The 27,830-nt window shown below is 39.3% G+C and overlaps 1 protein-coding gene across 2 annotated transcripts in view; it reads left to right on the top strand.

The window, feature by feature from the left end:
• ANK3 (ankyrin 3) overlaps nt 1-27,830 on the top strand; it is a 501,644-nt gene that overhangs the window by 299,728 nt on the left and 174,086 nt on the right. For both annotated transcript variants that reach the window (XM_090278064.1, XM_090278066.1), the window contains exon 8: nt 15,485-15,583. In XM_090278064.1, the coding sequence (XP_090134190.1) occupies nt 15,485-15,583 (99 nt within the window). The remainder of the gene's footprint in view (nt 1-15,484; nt 15,584-27,830) is intronic.

Genomic DNA, 27,830 nt, shown 5'->3' with positions numbered 1-27,830 from the left:
TTATAAGACACATTCACCTATAAAGCATGACATGTCAAGCAGGTGGCATCATGGCCACTCTCTAGAGTAGTTCTGGAACTAGTCATCAATGTTGCTTCCCAGAGTGTTGCAGTTACATTGTTTGCAGTGGTGTTTGTCAACATTAGATCAGAAACTATTAATGTGGCATTGTTTGAAACACCGAGAACACCAATAAAAAACTCAAAAATTGGAAGGTGCATATTTCTATTTGCTTCACTTTTCCTCTTTCAGTATGTGCTCTGCCTCCTGCAGTGCTGCTCTAGAATTGTTGCTCTAAGAACATTTTTAAATGGCCCAAATAAATTCTATTTTGAAATTCTGTAAAGTTAAGTTCTATTAAGGCAGGAGATGGCAGAGCTCACTTTATTCATATGCACTTTAAAAGAGAATTATTCATTAGCTGTAGAATTTTCATTTCCTCCAGTGAGTACAAATAGCAGCAAAGGACCACTGTGGCCCTCTGCTGAAATCTGGAACACTGTCCACACTCTCTGTTGTCACATGGTGCATTTGGATCAGTTCTGATGCACCCTGGTCTCCTCCTGAACACTGCGGGTTCTTCCATGAGAAAATCCTGCTTTTCTTCCTCTGGTGGTTTGAAGAATATGCAGGAAGGGTGAAGGAGCACCTAGTAGGAAGAGTTAGGACTTCACAGGAGCAAAAGGTTGCAAAGGAGTGAGCTTGTGACACATACATTGTCATTTGCTGTCCTAAATCAAAGCAGTAGGTTCCAAGAAAACAAGCTCAGTTAGCATAGTTGAAAAAAAATGAAAAGCTAAACTGCAATGGAAATACAGGGATTAGAATCAACTCCAAGAGGTGGAGAGTGAAGCCACTGGCATGAGTGAAATGAGACTGGACGTGAACGGTGAGTCTGGCACTGGGGCTGGGCTGAGGGCACTGGCCTTGACTGTGCAGGTGGAGGAGTCATTGCAGGTTCTCTCCTTTTTTGAGATGTAATTGACATGTAACACTGTGTCTGTCTGAGGTGTACACATGTTGGTTTGCTATATTTATATATTGCAATATGGTTACTATAGTACTGTCAGCTAACACCACTATCACATCGCTCAATTCTCTCTTTTTATTCCGTTGAGAACAGTTAAGATCTAGTATCTTAGCAACCTGAAGTTTATAATACAGTATTGTTGACAGTAATCACTATGCTGTGCATTAGATCTCCAGAACTTGTTTATCTACTAGTTGCAAGTTTGTGACCCAGCCCCTGGGAACCACCATTCTACTCTCTGTTTTCACAAGTCAGTGCAGGTATTTACATGGAGAAGAGGGTTGGTGGCAGTAGTGTTTAAGACGCATGAGGATGTGCACAGGAGGGGAAATGAGGAGGCGTGGCTGTGAGCTGGGTAGATTCCAATTACATAGGGAAAGGGACCACGGACAAGGGAGAAGCATGTCTGACTGCTGGTGTGTTGCCCCTCTCTTCAGAGGTGACTTCTCTGGAGTCCTGCTGTCTCCACTGATTCTCAGTAGAAGGGGGAGCACTGCTGTCCTTAGAATAACAATGCAAGTACAACATCCCAGTGAAAGTGCCACCGATACCCTCACCGCATCAGGCCGGACTGAGCATCTCTTTACAGCCAAGAGGTAGAGAGGTGGGATATCCCAGGAAGGCGAGGAAGGGCCCAGAAGACCATGTTCAGTCTGGGATGGTTCCCCAGAGACATTGAGCTCCCTCAGTGATGCAACTCTTAAGAGTGGTTGGGACAGAAGACCCTGAGCTTCCTTTCAGCCCTTATTACTGAGAACTTGAACTATAAGGTAGAAAAAACACAAAATTCAAATCAATCTAGGTAATACCTCTCATTTATAACTAGGTACTAGGTACTGTATAGTAAGTTTTCTATATGTTATTTCATTTATTCTTCACAGTGATCTTGCCAGGTGTGGGTACAGTTTCTATCTCACACTAGGAAGCAACAGTAAGTAACTTGTGTAAAGGCACACAGCTTTAAGGTGGTAGAGTTTGGGCTAAGAAATAGCAAAGTAAATAAAGTAAAATAAGACAATGATAACAATAAAGTGAAGTAAACTATGTTTGACCATGAAATTTATAGTATAGTAATCAGTGGCGATGTGTATGAGCTCTGGACTTAATCCAGGGTCATCACAGAAAAACCAGAACTGACAGCAGCCCCTGTGTACCAGCTGGCGCCATTGTCTGCCTGCACCAGAATTGCAAAATGAATTAGGGACATTTTTAAAAAGACCTTGAAGGGGGTTTTTCCTTACTAAGAAATCCCATTATACATTTAGGAACATTTTAATTGAAAGATTGACAAACCGAAAAGCTGAAAAATTACAAAATTCATTTCAAAGTATAATGCATTCACATTTTCACTGCGTTCTATTTATTACCTCTATTAATTCTGCATTTTGCATCCCTAATCATCATGTCTTAGAATGGACTGGTGATATTTAGAAACTTAATGGCCTTATGACAAAAGGGTTCAATATACATGTTTCTGGTTAGAAAAAAAAAAGCAGGCTCATCTCTAGAAAGAGCGAGTCTCTCTGAGTTTGAAAATTAAACCCATTTTTCCAAAGCCTCCAAGTCCGAGCCTCGCAGCAGCCAGGCTTCCCCAGCTGGCCAGCAGCCTCCCATTCCCCTAGGTTTGGATTCAGTCCATTTAGGAAGAGGCCTTGCAATCTGTGTTCCCACCAAGTTCATTGGGTGCTTCTTCAGGTCAGGCTTGATTAGAAAACATCGATTGATTGAGGCCATGCTATGAAAATCTTTATATAAATTGTCCAAAGCTGAACTATAGAAATCTCAACACTCATTTACTTGTAACAATTATCTTTATGTTTATAACCCTTCATAATTTAACCTTGAATTTACATCATATTTAGAGCTTACAGGATACTTTTGCATCAGTTGAGACTCACAAGAATAGACGTTTTTACAGATGAGCAGACTGAGATCCCAAGGAATTGTTTGTCCCAGATCCTACTGAGAGTAAAATGGGAGAACAAGAGTTGGAATCCAGACCCCCGAACTCATTTGATTCTGCCTCAGAGTGTCACCATCTCCGGAGGGCAGCAGTGCCTGATGGAAGCTGAGGGTGGGGTGTTAGCTGCTGGGTAGCTGCGTCTTCATTGCCCTGGAAAAGCAGTTTCATCTCCTTAGGACAGGTGGGCTGCACGCAGATAAGGCAGTTTGCACCAGACCGACTTTGTGTGTTTCTAAGTCATTTTTCTTTAGAAACTTCAAAGACATTGTTTATACATTTTGACACGTTTGAAATTTCAGCCAGAGTTTAATTTATCCAAAGACCAAGTGAGGGCAGGATACCTGAGAAACCAATAGTTTCGAGTTAACTGACATCTCAAAAGCCTATAGGAGTGACTTACTTTTGGGAGGGGAAAGAAAAATACTCAATTCAGATATGAATTTTTGTTCCAGATTTATCAGAAATACTATAGGCATGTAAAACATATATCATTGTGAAGTCCCTTACTGGATTTGTTTTTAAGAATTTTTTATAGTAGAGTGTTTAAAAAGGGGGTAGACTTTTTAACATAATATTTTTAGAAATATTACAGGAAATCTAATATTTATTATCTCATTTTTAAACAGCTTTTCTCAATGTGTAGAAAACAATTGATTGTGTTATAACTGAATTTTTAATATCCCTTTCAGTTTAATTATTATATGTCTCTACTCAGACATTTCTAGCTAGGAGGGTCTTTCTTTACTATAAGAGATGACAGGCTACTTTTGAACCATTACCAATAGTGACAGCTTTAAAAAAATATGAAAGCCATGAACTCTTCTTATTAAAAATGACAAAGTGGAACTAGCTACTCTCTTAGATATTGAATATTTTTGTTAGCTTTAAGATATGCTGTTTCCTTTTGGTTGGAAATTATTTCAGCAGCATTTTCAGTATAGAGGTTATGCTTCTTGAGAACTAGAGCTAATGTTTGCCCACATTAAGATGAGACTCATATTCTGTATGTATTTCTCCTATATGACCCACCAGAAAGAGCCAGCACCACTTTTAGACTCAGGTAACTTAGCTTCAGATTCCAGGTCAGGCATTTTTTAGCCACGTGACCTGTGGCCCTTTCCAGCTTCACTTTGCTCACCTCCAAATTTGAGTGGGTAGCATCTATTTCATGGGTTGTTGTGGAGATTAAGTGAGATGATGTATATTACATAGAATTTGCACAAAGTAAGAGATTAATAATAGGTAGGGTTGGTTTTTATTTTAATTATACCTATTCTCTTGTAAAATGAAGAACTTAATTGGTCTAAATGAGTAGGTATCAGGAGGGTTTTGTGTGTGTCTTTTTTTTTTTTTTTTTTTTGTATCAGAACTCTTTTTTTTTTTTTTTTTCCCTAAAAAATTCTTACAGGATAAAAGGTATTTACTATTTCAATATTCAGTGACCAAAAATTTCCCTTTGTTTATGGAATTATAGAAACCCTGAAATGTATACTAAAAAAACTCTTAAAAACATATATTGAACACCCATTAGATTGGTCATTATCAAAAATGAGAGAAGAACAATGGTTGGTGAAGATTTAGAGAAATTGGAACCCTTATGGTCTGTGGAAATGTGAAATGGTACAAGCACTATGGAAAAGGACTTGGAGACTACTCAAAAGGCTAAATGTAGAGTTACCATATGATCCAACAATTCCACTTCTGGGTATATATACAAAAGTAATATTGAAAGTAGTGTTCAGAGATATTTATATACCCACATTCATGGCAGCATTATTCACAATAGACAAAGGTAGAAGCAATCCAAGTGGCCATTGACAGATGAATGATACAAAATGTTGTATATATATATGATGAACGATTACTCAGTCTTAAAGAGGTAGGAAATTCTGACACATGCTATAATACGAATGAACCTTGAGGATATTATGCTGAGTGAATTAAGCTAGTCACAAAAACCCAGATACTCTGGGATTCCATTTCTATGAAGTACCCAGAGGAGTCAAATACATAGAGATAGGAAGAAAAATGGTGGTTGTCACGGGCTGTGGAAGAGGGAATGGGGAGTTGCTCCATAAGTATAGAGTTTCAGTATTGTAAGATGAAAAGTTCTGGAGGTTGGTTACACAACAATGTGAATGTATTTAAGACTAAATTGTTTACTTAAAAATGTTTAATTGGAAGTTTTATATGTATCTTATCACAAAGTTTTTTTTCTTCTATTTTTAAAACATGTATTGAAAATCACTGGACAAGTTATCTCTAAAAACCAGTGTGTAACATCCAAAGATGATTAGGTAGAGGAGGAGTTTGTAATTGAGGGAAGAGATCCAAGGCCACTTTCAGTCCCAGTTTCCCTGCCCTCTGGTGACAGTGGCATTGCGTGTACAGCAAAGGCTGTGCTGGGGTAGAAAAGACGAGAGGAGAGGAGATCAGAAATCCACTGCATGTAGGAAGGGCAACTGATTGATGTTTCTCTCTAACATGCTCTTTATCTCCCTGTCTTTCTCCTTCCCTTCCCTATCTTTATAAACAAATAAAGTTAAAAAAAAATAAAAGACTTTGAGTGCTATCACCCACTTAGTACTCTTTCACTTGGTGATAACCTCCCCAGACATTTTAAAAGAAAAGATGAGAGAGTAGAGGAGATCAGAAGTCCACTTCCCTTTATATATGAAAAAGGAATGAAAAGTCTGCCAGTTATTAAAAGTAAGATAGGAATGGCCTGGATTGGCTTCATGAGGTTGCAGAAATGATCTTGCTTCCATGACTATTTCATAAAGGAACTTGGCTTCCATCTCAGCTAGGTTTTTCAGAAACAGGTAAGAGGGAAGAAATAGTCAAGCAATTTCACTATTTTCCAGCAGAATTAGTTGTTTTTTCCAGGTGCTTGTTTTTAAAAGCACAGCACATGTTTCTATCATATTCTATTATATATATATATCATGTTATATACCACATGTTGTCCCTGGCTGGTTTGGCTCAGTGGATTGAGCGTCGGCCTGCGAGCTAAGTGTCTCTGGTTCGATCTTCCAGTCAGGGCACATCAGAGAAGGAAAACTCTGACTCCAAAAAACCTCCGCTGCCTTGCGGCATACCTCTTCAGGGGAAAGGCTAAGGGAGTAAACCTCGACAGAAAATCCGGAGCCGGAGTCCCTAAGGCGGTTTGACATTGTAGTCAACACCGGCAACTCCTGCGGCGCACCTGAAGCCAAGCTGTATTGACTCCGTCTTTCCCTTGGACCCTTCAGCTGCGAAGAGAGGGGGGGTCTGCTGCATGGGCAACAGCAGACCCTCCATATCACCCTGCCCAGGCTCTGTAGCTTCAGCTCCACTGGAGAGGACACTCCAGCGTCATCGCAAGATGTCGATTCAACACGGGAGGAGACAGATACCGTGTCACTCCCGAGTCGGACTGCACAGCCATTCTCGGCGGTGCAGATAGACTCTTAAGAAGCTACACCATCGTCTCTCGAGACGGACGGCTGCCGACGATACCACATGTTACACCATGTTACATTAGCCATGGCTCTGCCTCTTCTTCCCCTTCCTCTCCGTCACTATTTCCCCAACCATGAGACTTCCCAAGTTTTCACAGACAGCTGTGCTGGGCTGACACTTCTCCAACACCTTTTGCATTCACCCTAAGAACTGCCAACTTTAATACCTTCTTAGAATTCACCAATTATTTGGGGTCAAAGAGAAGGAGAATAGCACAGAAGAACATGAATAAACTGGCGGGGGTGGAGGGAGCAAGGCTAGAAGTTTAGTGAGAACACAAATTCTCACATTTGGAGACACAGCAGTGATCCATGTTGTTTTAAGTACTTGATGAGGTTATTGGCCTGAAAATTTGAGAGAATTAAACCTGTTGAGTACTGTGATTTTGTTTAGTCAAAATTCTGAATATCCAAATCATATTAATGTTTTATATGATATTTTTAGAACCAATTTGGATGATTTTGAAAAATAGATGTGTGTATATATGTGATTGCTTTTTTGTTTTAATCCACTGTCTTTGAAAAAGGGTTGAGGAAAAGCAAATACTAGAGAAGAAAGGGATTGGTTAATCGGATTTGCACTGTAAGATTTTTTTAGAGTAAATAATAATTAAATTGAATACTGTAGTTAAAAAAAAAAGCTAAATGAAATAAATAGCTATTGTCCTGGAGATAAAAAGTTACTTTTCTTTCTTCTTTTTAAAGTACAGCTGATGTACAAAATTATATTAGTTTCAGGTGTACAACCCCATGATTAGATATTTGTATAACTTACAAAGTGATCACCCCCATAATCTAGTACCCATCTGACACCACTTTATAGTTGTTAACAGTATTCTTGCCTGTATTCCCTGTGCTGTACTGCGCATCCCCGTGACTTTTCTGTAACTACCCATTTGTACTTCTAAATTCCTCCCCCTTTTTCACCCACTCTCCCAACCCCCGTCCCGTATGGCAACCTTCAAAATGTTCTTTGTATCTATGAGTCTGTTTCTGTTCTGCTTATTTGTTTATTTTGTTTTTTAGATTCCCCATATTAAGTGAAATCATCTGCCATTTGTCTTTCTTGACTTGAAAATATTGATTTTTAACTAAGCCCAAAGAGCTTAGTGACGTGTAAGGAGCAATGCCTGAGAATTGGGAACTTGGGCAAGCTTCAAGCTCTGTGACTCCAGGCAGTCCCTTAACCTCACTGGTCTCTTCCTTATCTATAAATTAGGTAATTAGACTGAACGAACTCAGAGATCCTCATCAGTTAAAAAACAAAAACTTCTGAAATGCTAATGTACTATATTACATTGAATGTTTCATCTTTCATACAAGAAAAAAACATATTGTATTTAAAGCTAACGTACACGAAATTAGAGTAGTGTTTACCTTTGTTTTCACTAAATTCAGGTTAACTTCAAAACTCCAGGTGGGCTTTGTTTTTATCCAGGTTTTAATTCAAGTTTCTTCATAGGTAGAACATACAGACCTTTAGTTGTACTTAATTTTCTACATTAATGAAAATAATTAGTAATTTATATTTACCTTCAAGGTATCTCCAGACTTACAAGGTTCCTTCAAAGTTCAAATATTAGGAAAGTTAATGAGTATGTAAGCCCTCTCCATGTCTCTGTAAATGTTGGGAACTGAGACAGAGGTCATGGTCATGGGCTACAGATTAGGTAATAATAACAAAGAAATACAATCTTTCTTTTCACTGTGCATTGTACAAATATACACAAGGAAAATTTTTAGAAAAGCATGAAGCAAAAAATCATCTGTAATCTCCATCAAAAGATAAATCATTAACATTTGGGTCAGTAGTCATCTCTATAGCCTTTTTAGAATGTATCTATACCTATACTTATTTACAACAATGAGAGCATCTTTTTCATGTTCTTTTATATCCTATTTTTTACTTAATACTTATATTTCCTATGTTATTAATTTATCACATTATATCACTTTACCTAGCATGAGAGCCTGGAACTGGATAGTTCTGGTTCTTCTCTAACATCTGTGTGCCGTTGGCATCTTACATTTTAGTTTGCATGTATTATAAACCCCACAATTTATTGTTAATGTTTTGCTTTAGACAGTCGCTTAGATTTTATATTTATCTTCATTTTTTTATTTCTATATTTCTTTGTGTAGATCTCAGTATCTGTCTTGTATCATGTTTTTACTGCCTAGAGGAGTTCCTTTAATTTTTTTGTTTTTTATATTGCAGGTTTGTTGGTAATGAATTTTCTTAGCCTTTGTTTATATATTTTTCAAAGATATTTTTACTGGGGATAGAATTGTTGTTTGACACCCATTTATTTTCAGAATGGAAAAATGTCACTTTTTTTTTCAGGATTGCATGCTTTCTGATGAACAGTCTCCTGTAATAACAGTACTATCTTTTCTTTTACAAGAAATATGTTCCTTTTTCCTTTGGCTACCAAGATTTTTTTCTTTATCTTTCATTTTGAGAAATTTGACTAATGTATTTAGTTGTGGAGTTTGTTTATTGTTTATCTTGAATAAATTCCAAGTGTCCTTTGAATTTCTTGAATTTGTTGGCTGGGTAGGTTGATACATTTCATTCTGAGATCATTTTTGACCATTATCTCTTCATCTCTTCACATATTTCTTTTGGTCCATTCTCTCTTTCTTCTCCTTATGTGATTCCAATCAGCTCCTTTTTTTTTTAGAGAGAGAGAGGGGAAGGGAGGGAGAAAGAGAGGGAGAGAAACATCAATGTGTGGCTGCCTCTTGCACCCCCAACCAGGGACGTGGCCCACAACCTAGGCACATGCCCTGATTGCAAATCAAACCGTGACCCTTGGGTTCACAGTCCAGAGCTCAATCCACTGAGCCACACCAGCCAGGCCAATCAGCTCTTTTATATTGTCCCATAGCTCTTGGACTCTCTTTTCTTTCTTTCCCACTCTTTTTTTTCTCTTTGTGTTTCATTCAGACTATTTATTGACATGTCTTAAAGTTCACTGATTCTTCTCTCAGTTATGTGCAGTCTGCTGATGTGCCCAACAAAGGAATTCATTTCTAATATTGTGGGTTTTCTTACCAAGTGTTTCTACATGACTCTTTTCCTAACGTTTTTTCAAATCCTCACCCAAGGATATGTTTATTGACTTTAGAGAGAAAGAAACAATGATGTGAGAGAGTTTAATTGCCTCTTGTACATGTCCCTACAGGGATCAACCCTGCAACCTTTCTGGTGTATGGGATGATGTTCCAACCAGCTGAGCCACCCAGCCAGGGCTCTTTCCCTAACTTTTCATGCGTGTTGTTCCTCTGTCCCACTAGCTAGAATACTGAGTACTATGTGCAGAACAAGAAAGGATAAGGTAAATAGTATCTTTGTCTGAAAATGGGCATACCTTGTCTTCTGTAAAGCTGTAAATGTGGATGGTTGAGCCAGTTTAGTCAAGAGTTGAACTGAGTTTACTTTTGTTTGAATGCACCATAGGTTTTTAATTCCTCTAGAGGGGAAGCTGTCACTGCCTTATGCTTAAGGGCTAGCGGAGGGGTTTGGGTCAGAGAACTTTACTTGGGGTTAGTGCTCCACCTCCGCTTTCTCTGCATACCTGTTACACAGAAAATAGCTTTTGCCAAGCTCCTGCCCGACCTCAGCCGTTGGCTACGGCTGCTTTTGCTACTCCTGCTAGGCTTGTGCTGGGGCTGGGGCTCTTTTATTCTGGCTCAGCTTCCTTAGGGAGCATGCTGAGGCCTCGGGGCTAGGACTCTCTTAGCATTCCTGCCCTTTCTACCATGGCAGTCAGCCTCTCCTTTGCATCTGTGGTGGTAGGTTTGAAGGCTCTTTTATATACTGCCAACTGCATCCCAGAAGGCATGTACAAACTTCCGTTTCACCAACACAAAACAGAAGTTCTATTAAATAAGCCTTTTGGCTCTAACGTCTTGGGCTCTTTTGGCGTGCTAGGATTCCATCATTTTGTTGCTCCCTTACGTAACTGAAATGCAGCAATGAGCCTTGTGCATAAGTAGGGCATAAGACATTTTTACTGGTTAACTGGAGAATCAAAATGTAAATATCCTACTGGGTAGTCCAAATGTACCACTGTCACTGAGATTTTTTTCTAATTGACAAGGAGCCACTACCTGATTCAGGAGTTCAAAAGTATATATTTTATTCAGGAGCCACATTAGACAGAGATGAGAAGCAATACTTTTAAACAGAGGCAGCATGATCCCTGAATGAAAATATCACTGCCCAAGGGTCTGGAACTGAATGCTGATCCTGATTCTGCCTCTAACTAGCTGTCTTTTAAATATACAAATTACTGACCAGTTCTGTTCCTCAGTTTATGTATCAGTCAAGTAGGGTTAATGATATTTATTTCACTTCAGTGGATTGTTGTGAAGATAAACTAAAATTATATAGTGTAAACCCTTTACACCATTTATTAAGTGCTATAGAAATATTAAATATTCTTCTAAGCAGGGTCAAAGAGGTGTAGGAAAATGTAGGAGTTAGAAATATTCAAGATACCCTTTTGACATCTACATATCCACCATATAAGACAGTACATGAGTGAATGAATATATGAGAATACATGAAGAGGACAAAATTAGAAATAGAGTTCTTTCTCTCACTAAATTGTCCTACTTGTGATAAAGGTTAAGTTCTGCTCAACCAGGCGAGAGCACATTTTTAAAGGGAAATACAGCATGTAAGCCTTGACTCTTGCAGGAAGAGATGAGTTCATGTCATATCTCACTCTGAACTCAGTGAGCCTCCTGTTAGACAGCATTTCCAAAAGACCTAACCTGATACTCCACCTGCTGTCTGAGGTCTAGAATTCACCCATTGTGCTGCTAGGGTCATTAAAATGGCACACGGTGCACTCAGACGAAAGAGACAAACAAGACAATTAGAAAGTCATGAGCAAGTTTATCTGCTTCAACCAGCTTTCACTGACACCAAAAAATATTTCATACCAAAGAGGATCAAAGCACACACAATGCACAACATAGTTTTACTTCCTCTTTTGTACCAAGTTACACAGAGTTAAAATCTTCAACTGTAAGCTAGTGGGTCTTGCTCAGCGTCAGTAAATTACCAGCACCAGGCCAAATTAGGCCCATCATTTGTTTTTATAATTAAAGTTTTTTTTCATATAAAAAATTAGGACTCTATTACCCATAAGGCTGACTATACTCAGGTAAGCAAGAGACACTACCCAACATCACTTCCATGTTCAAATGCCATGGGAAACTGACAGTAAAATCATTCTGGAGCCTGAATGACAGGGTGATTGGTCATTGTCTTCTGCAGTCAAGATCATAAGCCTTAGAGGGCCATTGGGTCTTAATGCATGCTACAGAGATTGTTCCCAGGGTGGGTTTTGTCATCTGCTTCATAGCACACTGAAGCTGTATTTTGGAGAGTTCCATTCTTAGGGTCATTTGATGAAAGCTCACTTATTTTTACTACCTTTCTTCTTGTGCTTAATTATTTTTCTGGTAATTATTACAACCAAAATAGCAATATCATGGCAATAATGGAGATTCCAAGGTACAATGTCTCATTGGTGCTCATCCATGGATTTTGTTCTAGGCTCACGTGAGCTTCATTGTGTTGCCACACACCACCCGAAGGCTGTGCCACAGTACTATACCCCCATCTGTTGGGCCAGTGTTCAGTGGTGAACTGGTCATATTTGTTTCCTGTGGTTGTGATAGGGCTGGGTTTCTGTCATTATTGGAGAAAATGAAGTAGTTTCTCTGAGGATGCTCTGTATGTGCACTGACATTGTAGCAGCAGAGGTAGAGACACTAGGTGATGCTGGAACACTGGTGACCTTAGGTCAAGCTGACTTTATGTTTAATAATATGTTGACTTTGAAGTCATTATGCCACTCTGAGAGCTTAACACAGCAACAGTACATGCCACGACCAGACTGGGCTCCATTTTTTATGGTTAAAGACACATTCCCTTTCTAAATGATTCCATTTAGCTCATAAGTCTTCTTCCTCTGAAAAGTGACTTGGTATCCATTAATCCCAATGAGTTGATTTGAGCATAGAGAACAACCACATGCCCCACAGCCCCAGGACCTGGCTATGGCTCCATTAGCTCTTGAGTAGGTGCAGGGTAGTGTGACAGGCTCACCCACTGCTCCACCCACTTATACCTGAGAAACTACAGCATCTGTCCAAAGTAGTATTAGGCTTATTAGGCTTGTGAAGGCTACCCAGTGATGCATGCTGGTGTCACCTTGTCTCAATGTGGCTCCTCTTACATCCTCAGTTATAGGAATTCTGTTCAGCTGCTCTTCAGGTAGTTCTTGGTGATGGTTATTCTACAGTGTAGTTGTAATTCTGAAGTGTTCCTTAAATAAAGTTGTATTAGAACACAACCACTCTCATTTCCATGCATATTGTGTAGGGCAGCTTTAGTGCTACAGTGGCAGAGCTGAGTAGTTGCAATAAGGATTGTATGGCCTATAAAGCCAACAATATTTGCTAACTGTCCCTTTGTAGAAAAAGGGTTGGCTATCCCTGGTCTAGTGTAATGATATGAGTCCCACCCACTCCCTATCAGCATTACCAAAACAAAATTATTTTACTTGTCTCTTTTTCTTTCATTTAATGAGTTATTACTGACTTATACTTTAGCATCTAATTATAATGAGATATAGAGTTCTTTTCTATTTTATTTTATAATTAATGTTTATTGTATTTTTTTCATTACCATTTAGTCCCCTTATACCCCCTCCCCTCAGCAGTCACCACACTGTTGTCCACGTTCATGAGTCCTTTTTCCATTTAGCTCAGTCTTTCCACCCCCTAACCTCCCCTCCATGCTGCCCACTGACTAGCTGTCATCTGCTCTCCATCTATGAGTCTGTCCCCATTTCCCTTGTTAGTTCAGTTTGTTCATTAGATTCCACATATGAGTGAAATCATGTGGTATTTGTCTTTCTTTGACTAGCTTATTTCACTTAGCATAATGTTCTCCAGGTCCATCCATACTTTTGGAAAGGGTAAAATTTTCTTCTTTTTTATTACTGAGTAGAATTCTGTTGTGTAAATGTCCCATAGTTGTTTTTACCACTCATCTACTGATAAACACTTGGGCTGCTTCCATATCTTGATGATTGTAAATAATGCTGCAATGAATATAGGGGTGCTTATGTTCTTTCAAATTAGTGTTTTGGGTTCCTTTGTATATATTCCCAGAAGTGGGATCTCTGGGTCAAAAGCCAGATACATTTTTAATTTTTTGAGGTATCTCCATACTGCTTTCTACAGTGGCTGCACCAGTCTGCATTCCCACCAATAGTTCAAAAGGTTCCCCTTTCTCTATATCCTCACCAGCACCTGTTGTTCGTAAGAGTTCTTGAGATGGGAGAAGGTATAATGGCTAAAAGCACTTGACTGAAAAGTTTACAGGAAATATAGGGCAAAAAGAACATGCTAAACAATGAACCAAGTCCAGAATATAGAAAATTCTGCACAACAAATTATCCAGTTTGTTTTTTCAATAAATATGTAAACTTCGATAAAAGAAGGTAGAGTAGGGCACCTATGGAGATTAAAAGAGACCTAGGGGACAGTTCAATCTAGATGTTGATCTTCTGATCTGACCAACCCAACTGAAAGAATTGGAGATAACAGGAGAATTTGAACATTGACAGGGTCTTCGTGTTATGAAGTTATTTGCATTTTGTTCATTATAATGGCATTGTGATTTTTTTAAACATCCTTATCTATTATAGATAATTAAGTTGTAGTATTTATGGATGAATTAATATGATTCCTGAATTATTTTTTTCTCTTCTTAAAATTCTTCAGCAAGAAAAAAATAGTAAGGAATACAGAAAACTAATATTGGCAAGAGATCGATAATTATCAAACCAGGGTGATGCTCTTTATACTTTTTATCTGAAACTATGTACCTGTTTGAAAATTTTCATTATAAAGTGTTTTTTAAAACCATGATTTTAAGTGTCAGATTTTAATGTGAATCCTGGTTTTATGAACTGTTTCTACATCTGCAAAATGATCATTATAATTCAAATTGTATATGGCATTGTGAGAATTATGAGAATTAAATGAGAGAGTAAAGAGTTTATCACAGTGCCTAACACACAGGACATGATCAATACCTGGTAGCTATTATATTGTATCTATTATCAAACAACAAAAATATAGCCCCTTTTGAGCCTAATTCATTTATCATGTAATTGACTTTAGTGAACAGCTCTTAAACCCATATTGCTATTATACAGGAATACAGAACTGAAATAGAGAATGTTTTTCACTATATACACATGTTTCCTTGACAGTCTAAAAACAATCATAGCACTCGTAAACATGCATAGAGAAAGAACTACAGCTTTGAGATCATGCGTGAAATTTCAGAGTCCTCCACAGTAGTTTTTTTTTTTTTTTTTTAAACTGTAGTCAGTTTTCTATGATACTGCTAACTAATGCCTGTGAACACAGTTTAGCCCAGCAGGCATGAGAAGTCCTGTGACTGTGTACAGTAGTGACAGATTTTCCAGTTTGAGGTACTGTCATCTCCCTTTGACCTCTTGTGCTCAGTTGAACTCAGGGAAAGCCCTGAGTAACATGGAACTGCCTTAACTCAGTCTAGGCTGACTTAATCAGTTACTTCTTGGTCAACCACTCATTATCCAACATGTATTACCCAAATTTATAGAAAAACACACTGACTTAAAGGTACATAATTTTAGAGAGAACAAAAAACACAAACCATCATCACCTCAAGTAAATAAAATAAATGATCTGGGATTCCACAATGTGTATCTTAAAATTCTTGCCTTTAGGGGAGGGGTCACCTTCTGAAGACAACTGCTGTCAGAGAGAAATGTTTGGAAGCATACTATTAAAAATATTTTTAAAAATAAGAAAAACAATAAAGACTGGTTGGGGACAGTTTAGGAAGCAATGTTTTGGTTGAACTGAAATACCCCAACTGTAATTTTTTTTTCTCCTCTTCCACAGAATGACATCACTCCTTTACATGTTGCATCGAAAAGAGGAAATGCCAACATGGTAAAACTACTGCTTGATCGAGGAGCTAAAATCGATGCCAAAACGAGGGTAAGAGTGCAATTTATGTATAGTACATGCTTATATTATACTTACCTTCAGGGAGTAGGAATACTTTTCCTAATACCTTTGCACTGGTTCAACACCTGCTTTATTTTTGTTCATTTGTTATAGTCTCCTGGAGAATGGCTGCTAAGTTTCTTCTTCTTAAAATGGGATGAAGACCCATATTTATAAATCTTTAATACATTTTTAACTAGTGCTTGGCTTTAATTATAGAGGCTAAGGTCTAAGGACTAGAGGTTTAGTTAAATTTTCAAGAATTTAATCACTACTCAACACTGCAGGCTTAGCTCTTCAGTTAGTTTGATACTAAAACTAACATTTACTTAAGAACAAACCTGTCTACCTTTGTGCACTGCTGGTGGGAAAGTAAAATGGCACAGCTGCTATCGAAAATTGTATTGAGGTTCCTCATAAAAACTGATATGATCCAGCAATTCCACTTCTGGGAATATACTGAGTGTAACTGAGAGTAGTATGGTTGTTGCCTGGGGAACAAGAAAATGGGAGTTGTTGTTTAGTGGGTAGAGAGTTTCAGTTTTGCAAGAAGAAAACATTCTAGAGATGTTATAAAACAGTGTGGTTAGACTTAACGCTACTGAACTAAATACTTAAAAATGGTTAGGAGAGTATATTTTATTTCATATTGTGTTTCTCACAATTTTAAATTTTTTAAAGAAAATCTGTCTAGATAGTTGTTCGGCAGGTTGCTTTTTTGGTGTGATGGCTTATGAGTGAGGAGAGAACAGAGACTTCAAATCAAGCTTGAATCCCAGAATCTGAGCTTATCTAGTTGACTTACGTAGGGTACTTTACCTTCTGCATCTAAGTTCTCTCTGCAAGTAAAAACAATTAATGGCCACCATGCAGCAGTTGTCATAAGATCAAGCTAATGTTTGTAAACTGTGCTCGTATAAAGTCAGCCAGAAATACATCCCAGCCATTGCTGGTGTATCTCAGCATTCCAGTTAGCATTAAACTTCTAACAAAGGCATTTTCTTTCAACATGTCATGAATTTGTTACAAGGTGTGAGCAGGAGCCAGGATAATAAAAAGCTGGTCTTATCATGAGCATCCACCTGTCTAAGAACTGTGGGTCATTTTCCTGTCTTATAATAGTACCTTCCACCATCCTATATTTCATCCTTCATGTTTCTAAAACTAGCCTGGTAAGCTGAACTTGATTCTTTAACTCCTATACTGACCATGGCATTTGTTATTCACTCAAACAGTAAATGATTATTGAGTGCCTACATAGGGCCAGACATAGCGGGACAACAGAACAAGATGAGACACTTTCTCTGCCCTCATGAAGCTGATGGGTAGTTTTCCTCCTGTATTCTAACCTTAAGGTTGCCTAGCCGTAGGTAGTTGGCAGGAGACCCAGATTTCTTTTTTCCGATAACTATTGAACCTGAAGACCATGTGTGCATTTTAAAAGAAACCAGCTTTCTATAAAAGGAGTGCAAGAGGATGAAGGCTGACCTATAAAGGACTGTCTGATTGGAGAAGTAAACTGAATAAAAATCTTAATGAACTGACTTTGTATCAATTAATAAGAAGTAATTGCCAGTATATAAAAAATGCTAGAAATATTACTTTAAATGCCAGGGGTTTTCTGCTAAGTATAGGCTATTTAAAAAGGTTGTAAGGAATAAAAAATAGAGATGTCTTGCTTATGCCTCTTGATTATCACAGGGAGCTAATAATTCATTTGTAAATAGATATATCCGAATATCCAGCTGGGGTTTTAGTGGGTGTGTGGAATAGAAAGTACCTCATTTCTCCCTGTCTTGATACTGTCATCAAACACTTGTCAGTCATTTTGCATCATTTACCAAACACTTGCTGTTTGGGGTACAAAGAGAGGAGAAATGGGTGCATAGGAAATTCTGGCCCCAACTTTGTGTGGCATATAGTGTCATAGGGGAGGGCCAGTATAAAAACATAAAAAGACTCTTCTGGAAAGAAGTATCAAAAGTGAAATAATGTACACTGACAAAATGATTGTGCAGCCTGGTTTCTGTCCCACCTTGCCTCCCTGTTCTGAAAGGCTGTCTTGATTTGAACAAGATGTAGATTCCTTTCCACTATTCATTCCGTTTTAACTCGGATTTACTTTGCTCTTGTGTTGTGCGACCTGTGAATGGGAGGGACACTTGGAGAACCTGAGAGCAGCAAAGCCGTCATTCTTCGATTGTTGTGCTGCCTGGAGTGGGATGGTCACTGGGCACAAGACTGAATTCCTGGCTGATTATATAGGACAAAGCACAGTACATACCCAAAATATGTAAACTATTTTGTGTTCTCCTCATCAAAGCTCCCCTTCTCTCTTGCTGAAAAACTGAATGATCGGTTGTGTGGGCTTGAAAGGGAGGGAGCCAGCTAAAATGTCAGAAAGCCCTGGGGACAAGCCCCAAAACAGAAAACAAGATGTTTCATAAATACCCATTTTTAACAACCCAATTCAGTGGCTATAAGGTACAAGCTACTGTTGGGGCTACTTTGTTGCATCAAGAATGACCCCTGGTACACACCAATCTCTCTGTAATGAGGCAGAAAACTCTGGATTCACTCAGACAGCAGCACTCTAAGGGACCTTATTCCCTTGCTCTGTTTCCTGCATGGGCTATTGACCTAATAAAGGGTTCTGAAGGGTTGCATTTCAGAGAAACACTTAGGATGCTTCCATTCAAGAAAGTCAACTTGAATGGTGGTCAGAGTAATTTAGGGAGGATCTGAGCAAGACCTTACCAGCTGGAAAAGCAGAATGAGAATGAATTTATTCTACCCTCGTGCCAGATCTCTAGCCTTGGTGTGACCTGCAAGTGACAAAATTGTGACTTCAGGCAAGCTCACCCTCCAGAGTTTTAGCTTCCCACCCAGGACAGAGAAGCTGTCCCATGATTTCACAAGCTCTCCCTGCTGGTAGGGCACTGCATATTGTAACTTGAAGAATAATTAGTTACTGTAAAAGTCACAGTGATACATGGTTGGGTGACGTCACCACGATGGAGGAGGTGACTCCAGCCCCTGTCCGCCTACGAAGATCAACAGTTACACAGCTATCCAAAAACAAAACCAGCTCTGGGAGAGCTCAGGAGTTCCCTTAAGAAACTGGAGTGACACAGTGAAACAAAAACAAAACCTGAAATACCTGCCCCAGAATGGAAGGACAACAGCTTCATTTTGCCTATATCATCCCACACTCGGGCGAGCACCTCCAGCTGAAAGAGTTCCCTCACCAGGAAGGGGGAAGTGGGCGAGTGGCCAGCTTCCCCAGCCTTCAGGCCCATCGCACAAAGGACCCACTTCGGCTTCACCTCACCCAGAGATTGGCCAAAGTCACGATAAACAGAGACGGGAAGGAACAAGGAAGAGAAGCAAGGGCTGTCAGTGTCAGCCATGCAGCAGCACTGGCTGCAGTGCCCTGTGACCTGCTCTGCAGAGGCCCCAGCTGCTTTCGCCACGACAGTGACCAAGGGCCAGCACAGCTGCCACTGACCCCTGCAGATTTCACCATTGTCTGTCCCACAGATAGTCACATTGGCAGATGCCAGCCCTGCTCCCTACCCACTCCCGAACCCCCCCCCCCCACCAGAGCCCAGGGTCCACACCAGCAGCCAGCCCTGTCGTCTGTGCCTGCACAGTGCCGGACGCCAGCCTGGACCTCTGTGGTTGACCGCACTGCTGTGTGCGTGCGTGCGACTAGCCCCATCCACTGTGCATTGGCTCACCGCCGCCCGCCTGAGCCTCCGCACTGGGCTCTACTCTTGTGCACACACCGGTGGCAAGTTCCTGAAGCCTCAGAAATGCACCCAACCTCCGTCGCCCTCACAGCTGCTCTGGGCCTGAGTTTGTCTCTATCTCCACTCACTGGCCTCTGCCACGGAGCACATGCGCAGCTGACCCCTCAGCTGTGCACCTGCATGACCCTGACCAGACCCTCATGACCAGCCGCCACTGCTGTGCACATACACATGGAAGACCCTGAAACTACAGCAGTACATACCAATAGCCAGGCATCCCCAGCTACCTGTGGGCCTCTTGCTGGCCTGCATCACTGGGCTTACCTGCGCTAGTCCCTACAGCTATGTACTTGCACACCCCCAGCCTCACTTCCAATACCAGCATCCACTGCACCCATGGAGGGACCCTGTAGCCATGGTAATGCATACTGGAAGCTGGGCCTGGCAGCTGGCCCTGCCTCCCACCAATAAATGTATGTCTGAAACCAGCCCCTGCCACTACCTAGGTACCTGCAGTTGATCCCCACAGCTTGGTGTGTGTGCCACCAGCTCTGGCCACCACTGCCTGCCTAAGTCTCTAGCCACTGGACCTGGAGGTAGGTGACATGAGGACTCCAAAAAGCCCTTGCAGCCACTGTGGACCTGCTGCAGTGCTCACTAAGGATCACAAGTTGTCAGTGCTGTGACTCCAGCAGCCTGAGAAGGTGAAATACCACACCGCTTCCTGGATCCAGAAACTCCACACACATGCCTTCATTTGGCACTCTTCACCACTAGACCCAAGTTTACACCATGCTCCAGCACACATTCACTGGCAGGTGAAGATCTTTCTGTACCAGTCAACTCAGACAGTCTGGAACAGGTGACTGATTCTTTAAATGCACAGGCATCTGTGCAAGGTCACGGGATTATGAAGAATCAGGGAAATGTGACATCACCAGACGAATGCAACAAACTTCCAGTAACTGACCCCAAAGAAATGGAGATAAGGAATTGCACAAGACAGGATTTGGAATAATTGTCCTAAAGATACAGAGCTACAAGAAAACACAAATAAACAATTTAATGAAATCGGGGGGGGGGGGGAATACAATAACAACTGAGAAATTCAACAAAGAAATAGAAAAAAAAGAAAAAAGAAACAAATTTTGAAGCTAAAGAAACAATGACTGAACTGAAGAATTCAAGAGAGAGCTTTAACAGCAGACTGGTGCAAGCAGAAGAAAGAGCATTTGAAAGTATCTAGTCAGAGGAGCAAAAGATAAGAGAATGAACAGGAATGAAGAAAACCTGCAGGACTTGTAAGACACCAGTAAGTGAAACAATCTACCCATCACTGGAGACCCAGAGGGAGAAGAGAGAGACTCAGAGGTGTCTTAATTAATAAAAAGTACTCGTTATTCCACCCCACATCTGGAGGGTTGTAGGGTCAGCAGGGAAGGAGACTGGACCAAGAAATAGATGCCCCTAGAGAACAAGAGTTGGAATTTTTAAGAGAGATTATTAATTAAAAAAGCACCTTCTGGTTTTATGCAGCAACAACAAAAAAACATATCTTTATTGATTAATTGATAAAGCTTGAATACAGCCTTTAAACTGCATTTTCACAAGGTCATTTGTAATATTTCAATAAAAGCCAATAATCCATCTTCTGGGTATATATCCAAAGGAGAAACAAAATCACTATCTTGAAGAGATATCTACACTCTTATGTTTATTATAGCATTATTTACAATAGCTAAGACGTGGAAACAACTAAGTGTCCATCAATAGAGAAATGGATTAAAAACTGTGTGTGTGTGTGTGTGTGTGTGAGAGAGAGAGAGAGAGAGAGAGAGAGAGAGAGAGAGAGAGAGAGAGAGAGAGAGAGAGAGAGAGAGAGAAAGAGAGAGAGAGAGTATCATTAGGCCATAAAAATAAAAGGAAATTCTGACATTCACGATAACATGGATGCTAAGCACAGGGCATTATGCTAATTGAAATAAGTCAAGCAGAAAGACAAATACTATATGATGTCACCTTTATGTGGATTCTAGAAACATCAAGCCCATAGAGGCAGGAAATACCATGATGATTGTCCATGGGTGAGAGGTGGGGGAAGTAGGGACATGTTGGTCAGATGGTGCAGACTATCAGTTATATGACAATTAAGTTCAGGGACCTAAGGTATCCCATGGTGACTAGAGTGAGCAATATTGCATATTTGAAAGCTGCTGTGAGAGTAGAGCTTTAATGTTCTCAGCATAGCAACAACAAAATTTATGTGAGGTAAAGAACGTGTTGACTTATTAATGTGTAACCTTATTGTGGCAAACATTTCACAATATATATGTATATCAAAATACCACATTGTACACTTTGAACTTATGCCCTGGCTGGTTTAGCTCAGTGGATTGAGCGTCGGCCTGCGAGCTAAGTGTCGCTGGTTCGATCTTCCAGTCAGGGTACATCAGAGAAGGAAAACTCTGACTCCAAAAAACCTCCGCTGCCTTGCGGCATACCTCTTCAGGGGAAAGGCTAAGGGAGTAAACCCCGACAGAAAATCCGGAGCCGGAGTCCCTAAGGCGGTTTGACGTTGTAGTCAACACCGGCAACTCCTGCGGCGCACCTGAACCCAAGCTGTATTGACTCCGTCTTTCCCTTGGACCCTTCAGCTGCGAAGAGAGGGGGGGTCTGCTGCATGGGCAACAGCAGACCCTCCATATTACCCTGCCCAGGCTCTGTAGCTTCAGCGTCATCACAAGATGTCGATTCAACACGGGAGGAGACAGATACCATGTCACTCCCGAGTCGGACTGCACAGCCATTCTCGGCGGTGCAGATAGACTCTTAAGAAGCTACACCATCGTCTCTCGAGATGGACGGCTGCCGACGACACTTTGAACTTACACAATGTTATATGTCAATTATATCTCAATAAAGCTGAGGACCATAAAGGATGATTCTATACGAATCTTCTTGAAGGAGTTTAGCTATGACCTAATGAACCATGATGCTGTGGATCTGTTTCTATTTAGCTCATTTCTATAAAGCATTTCCTGTTTTTCCAGTACCACAGTGCTGATTATTATCAACTGGCTTGTTATCTTATTATCCTGCAGAACTGACAAGAGTTAAATATGTAGAGTATTGGTAATAATAGCAAATGTACTGAGATTTAAACACATATTAAGGCAAAATTTTCAATCATAATTTTAACATTATTTTTGAAATGTGTTTCTTTTTGTAATGATATCTTCATGGCTTTATTTGTTGCCTGATAAACTAAAATGTTTTTCTAAGAATGACTACTTACAGTAGCCTGCTATTCCTTCCCATTTAACTCTCCTTTTCTACAAAGGTAGTGTGTATTTGTATATTTGTTGAAGGAAGATACAAGGTACTTTGCAATGGATGGTCTCTTGTCATTTGCACTTACTGTTGCATCAGTTCACAGACAATCAGAGGCTCTATATGAACCCTAAATTTAGAACCATTTTAAGACTTTGTGGCATCTTCTGAGTTCTCCATCTCTTTTCACTGACTCTTCTTTATCCAATAATAAAGGCAGCTGTGCTTCAGAGAAGATGCAGGAGTTCCAGGTAGGGTCAATAATCACAATACTCTGATTCCCAGAATGCTGCTCTAACCTTGCCTCTCCCAAATTCCAACCTTCCTGGCAAGGGGCTACTGCCCACATGTCACATAATCTCATTAGTACGGTATCTTCAAAGCTGCACCTTGACACTGAGAGGCACACATTCATCTTAGTATTTGTAGTGCTTAACACACTTTCTGACACATATTGGGTGTTTAATAAGTGTTTGCTCAATATATAAAAATAAGATGCACTCCTTAATGTACATTTGTGAAAAGGTCCTAATTTACTTGACTTTATACTGGAGCTGTGGCAATGTAATTTTTCTCCCTGAAGTTAATGGCATGCAATTGACTTATAAGAAGAGATATTTGTGCACAAGAAGATTAAGTGTTTTTAGAGTACCTCAAGTCTGTCCATTGTTAAATTCTTACTATTCTGGGGACCTTTGATGTCCTTAATTTTAGGCTATCCATTCCCAGAAATGCCTCTGGTTATATTTCTCAGGTTAAATATGGAAAAAAAGGAATTATTGGTATTGACTGTTGCTTTCTATTATATTTCCAGAAATGTAATTGTTCTAGTTAAAAATAAATTCTTGACAAATATATTAAATATTCCATAATTATAAAATGGTCTCTATCAAAGAGAAAATTCTAATATAATATTTCTCCTTAGAGTTCTAATATAGACATGTTGACAGGAGCATTTGAAATAGTGGAGAAGACTTGGGGGTTCTACATTAATCAAGACTAATTTGAAAATATATTATTTAAAAATATCATTTTAAAATTTTGTATCACAAATGTTACAAGTTAACTGAAAGAATTTATTTTGAATCACAAAAGGTCAAGAGTGCACCTCATTTTTTCTGTGAATCTTAAACTGCTCCAAAAACACAAAGTCTTAATTTTTTTAAAGTACACGCGTAATCATGAAATGTCCTTAGCTTTCCAAACATGAAAATCTCTTTGAAGGAAAGGATGTTTTTTGAGAGTTGAGAAGAGTTCTGAGAATATAGCAGGAGCATGTCTCCCTTTCTCCCTCCCTCCTTTTTTATTTCTCCCTTATTGACTTTACCATCATACAGGAAATCTCATTTCCCTTACTAAATTAGAGATCTAAAAGTACTGGGTAAATTTCATATGCCACTTAAGCCTGTTCACTTAAAGAATCTACTAAAGAGGCTCAGGACAGTTATTATTTTAGATCAGTGCTGTGCAATTCCAAGTACTGGAGCTCAGAAAACAATCTACTTTTTCTCCTATTTTTCCTTTATATAGGTTCATAATGCTCACATTCTATTTCTTTCTCTCTTTTTTTTTTTTTGCCTCTTTTATCTTTTGTTATATTTTAATAACTTTTTATTGTTATTTTGTTACAGTTGTCTCAATTTTTTCCCCATTGCCCTCCTCCACCCATTCCACCCCCTACTTCCACAGTCAATCTCCACACTGTTGTCCATGCCCATGGGTCCATTCAAACATGTTCTTTGTCTAGTCCCTTCCCCTTCTCTCCCCCATTCTCCCCTCTCCTCACCCCTCTGGTCACTTTCAGCCTGTTCCATGTTTCCATGCCTGTGGTTCTATTTTGTTCATTAGTTTATTTTGTTTATTAGATTCCTCTTATAGGTGAGATCATATGGTATTTGTCTTTTACCAACTGATTTACTTCATTTAGCATTATATTCTCCAGTTCCATCTATGCTGTCACAAAAAGTAGGAGTTGCTTCTTTCTTTCTGCTGTGTAGTATTCCATTGTGTAAATGTATCACAGGTTTTTGACCCACTCATTTACTAATGGGCACTTAGGCTGTTTCCAGCACTTTGCTATTATAAATAGTGCTGCTATGAAAAGAGGGGTGCATACGTTGTTCTGAATTGGTGATTCGGGATTCTTAGGATATATTCCCAGCAGCAGAATTGCTGGGTCAAAGGGCAGTTCCATTTTTAGTTTTCTGAGGAAGTTTCATATTGTTTTCCATAGTGACTCCACTAGTCTACATTCCCACTAACAGTGTACTAGGGTTCCCTTTTCTCCACATCCTTGCCAGCATTTGTTTGTTGATTTATTAATGATAGCCATTCTGACAGGTGTGAGGTGATATCTCACTGTGGTTTTAATTTGCATCTCTCTGATGACCAGTGTTGTTGAGTATCTTTTTATATGCCTACAGGCCATCTATATGTTCTCCTTGGAGAAGTGTCTATTCATGTCCTTTGCCCATTTTTTAATTGAATTGTTTGTCTTCCTGGTGTTGAGTTGTATGAGTTCTTTATATATTTTGGAGATCAAACCCTTGTCTGATATATAATGGGCAAATATGTTCTTCCCTGTGGTCAGTTCCCTTTTTATTTTAATGATGGTTTCTTTAGCCACACAGAAACTTTTTAGTTTGATAAAGTCCCATTTGTTTATTTTTTCCTTTATTTCCCTAGAACATATATTGGCAAAAATATTGCTACATGGGATATCTGAAATTTTACTGTCTGTTTTCTTCTAGGACTTCTGTGATGTCATGACATATCCATTTTGAGTTTATTCTGGTGTATGGTATAAGTTGGTGGTTTAGTTTCATATTTTTGCATGTCCCTGTCCAGTTCTCCCAACACCATTTGTTGAAGAGGCTATTTTTACTCCATTTTATGCTTCTGCCCCCTTTGTCAAATATTAATTGACCCTAGAGACATGAGTTTATTTCTGGGCTCTCTATTCTGTTCCATTGATCTATATGTTGTCTGTTCTTATGCCAGTACCAGACTGTTTTTATTACAGTGGCCTTGTAGTATAGTTTGATATTAGGTATTGTGGTTCCTCCTACCTTGTTCTTCTTTCTCAAGATTGTTGAGGCTATTCAGGGTCATTTTTGGTTCCCTATAAATTTTTGAAATACTTGTTCTAGATCTGTGAAATATGCCGTTGGCATTTTAATGGGAATTGCATTGAGTCTACAGATTGCTTTGGGCAGTATGGACATTTTAATGATGTTAATTCTTCTAATCCATGAACCCAGTATATGCTTCCATTTATTTGTATCTTCCTAAATTTTTTTCTACAGTGTTCCATAGTTTTCTGAGTACATTCCTTTTACCTCCTTAGTTTCATATCCTTGTTGATTATTTGTTTGGAAGATCTATACATTTTTGACAGTGGGGCATTAAAATTGCCTATGAGGACTGTGTTGTTGTCAGTATCTTTCTTGAAGTCCTCCAAGATTTTCTTTATATATTCAGGTGCTCCTATGTTGGGTGCACATATGTTTACACAGGTTATATCATCCTGTTGGACTATTCCCATAAGTATTATGTAGTGACCTTCTTTGCCCCTTTTAATAGATTTATTTTGAAGTCTATTTTGTCTGATATAAATATTGCTGCCCCAGCTTTCTTTTCATGTCTGTTTGTTTGGAATATTTTTTCCATTTCTTCACTTTCAGTCTGTGTAGATCTTTTGTTTTGAGGTGGGTCTCTTGTAGACAGGTCGTTTTTATCATTCATTCAGCTACCCTATGTCTTTTGATCAAAGCACTTAATCCATTTACGTTTAAGGTTACTATTGATAGGTACTTACTAAATGCCGTTTTTTCCATATCTCTCCCCCCCATCTCTCTCTCTCTGTCTCTCTCTCTGTCTCTCTCTCTGTCTCTCTCTCTCTCTCTCCCTCCCTCCCTCCCTCCCTCCTTCTCTCTCTCTCTCCCTCTCTCTCTCTCTCTCTCTCTCTCTGTCTCTGTCTCTCTCTCTCTTCTCCTTTTTATAACAGTCCCTTTAGCATGTCTGCAGTACTAGCTCAGTGGAGATGTACTCTTTTAGCCTTCTTTTGTCTGGGAAGCTCTTTCTTTCATCTGGGAAGCTCTTTCTTTCACCTATGATTTTAAATGAGAGCCTTGCTGGATAGAGTAGTTTTGGCAGAAGGTTCTTGACTTTCATTACCTGGAAGATTTCATGCCATTCCCTTCTGGCTTGTAGTGTTTCTGTTGAAAAATCAGCTGATAGTCTTTTCGGAGCTCCCTTGTATGTTATTAGCTGTTTCTATCTTACTACCTTTAAGATTCTCTCTTTGTCTTTAAAATTTGCCATTTTAATTATGATGTGGTCTTGGAGTAGGCCTCTTTGGGTTTATCTTGATGGGAACCCTCTGTGCTTCCTGAACTTGCATGATTTTTCACCTCATCAATTAGGGAAGTTTATTTTCATCATTTTTTCAAACAAGTTTTCTATCCCTTGCTCCTTTTATTCTCCTTGTGATATTTCTATTATGTAAATGTTGATATTTCATGTTGCCCTGAACCTCCCTTAAACTATCATCATTCTTTTTGAATCTTTTTTCATTGTATTGCTCTGACTGGGTATTTCTTTCTACTTCCTTTTCCATCTTGCTGATTTGGTCCTCTGCTTCATCCAGCCTGCTTTTAATTTTATCTAGTGTATTTTTCATTTAAAATATTGTATTCTTCATTTCTTCCTAGTTCTTATTCATTGTTTCTATGTCCTTTTTCATGCTGCTGTAGTTCCCACTAAATTTCTTGTAGCTCAAATTTAGTTCCTTATAGTTCTCACTGAGTTCCTTGAACATCTTTATAACCATTACTTTAAATTCTGTCTGGTAGATTGCTTGCCTCAATTTTATTTACTTCTTTTTCTCGGGATTCCTCCTTTCCTTTCAATTTGGGGTTATTTCTTTGTCTCTGCATTTTAGGTGACTCTGTTTGTTTCTGCATCTTAGATTGCTCTGCTTAGCCTGCCCATCTTTGTGGGGTGGACTTCTGTGGGAGGAGTTCTGTGAGACTCAGTGGTGCAGTCTCTTTGATCTACTCATCTGGATGCTCCAGGGTTGCCATTTATTCTGTTTGTGTGGGCTCTTTTGTTGTACTCGGGCTTTGATTATTGATGGCTCATTCATTGGTGGGTTC

This window comes from Furipterus horrens, unplaced genomic scaffold (assembly GCF_987537825.1).
Source record: "Furipterus horrens unplaced genomic scaffold, mFurHor1.1.pri manual_scaffold_5, whole genome shotgun sequence".
Taxonomy (NCBI): Eukaryota; Metazoa; Chordata; class Mammalia; order Chiroptera; family Furipteridae; genus Furipterus; species Furipterus horrens.
Note: the sequence above shows the minus strand (reverse complement) of the source record. Positions and strands in the feature narration are given on the sequence as shown.